Here is a 596-nt window from a genome sequence, read left to right as displayed (position 1 = left end):
CATGCAATCTGGATAGAAACTGACAACACAAATGCCATTGACATCGATTAGCGGACCCATATCAGGATGGAACCGAGAAAGTATTAGATCAATATATAATCCTGGGATATGGAAAATTGAAAATCCTATCTATTTGGGCCAAGGCACTCATAATATGACACTTACCCCACTCTCGATAGAGATTATCTCCACGATGTGCCTTGTCAGATTCGAGCACAGTCTGGATAAGCTTCTCTATCGGTTGATAAAGTTCGGCCATTTGCTTCACTTCCCGCGCAAACTTTAGGCGCCGTTGGCTGCAATTTTCCCATGTAGAACGAAGCTCTGCATCCAACGCATCCTCCGCTCGCTTTTGCTTCAAAAACGAATCCCACCAAGCTTCTAAAGCGGAGTCCGACTCGGATTGAACCGCAGCCGTTACTGGTTCCTCAGTCGGAGGACCAGCCTCATTGTCCATGTGGCTGTAGAAATAATGAAAGCACATTATCAAATCAGTTGAGTATGAGAGATGATAGGTGGGTTTGTTCAACATCACAATCGAGCGGGGCGGAGCTGGTCTACCACAAACACGCAGTAAACAATAATAATAATAATAA

General features: G+C 44.6%; 1 protein-coding gene across 1 annotated transcript; it reads right to left on the bottom strand.

Annotated features, from left to right (window-relative positions):
• Positions 1 to 166: 166 nt before the first annotated feature.
• Positions 167 to 457, bottom strand: T265_16237 (hypothetical protein; the record flags this gene model as incomplete). The annotated part of the gene is made up of 1 exon (XM_009179807.1): positions 167 to 457. A coding segment is annotated over one exon (291 nt), but the record flags the coding sequence as incomplete, so codon positions are not given.
• Positions 458 to 596: the final 139 nt, after the last annotated feature.

The sequence above is a fragment of the Opisthorchis viverrini genome (genome assembly GCF_000715545.1).
Source record: "Opisthorchis viverrini unplaced genomic scaffold opera_v5_8424, whole genome shotgun sequence".
NCBI lineage: Eukaryota > Metazoa > Platyhelminthes > Trematoda > Opisthorchiida > Opisthorchiidae > Opisthorchis > Opisthorchis viverrini.
Note: the sequence above shows the minus strand (reverse complement) of the source record. Positions and strands in the feature narration are given on the sequence as shown.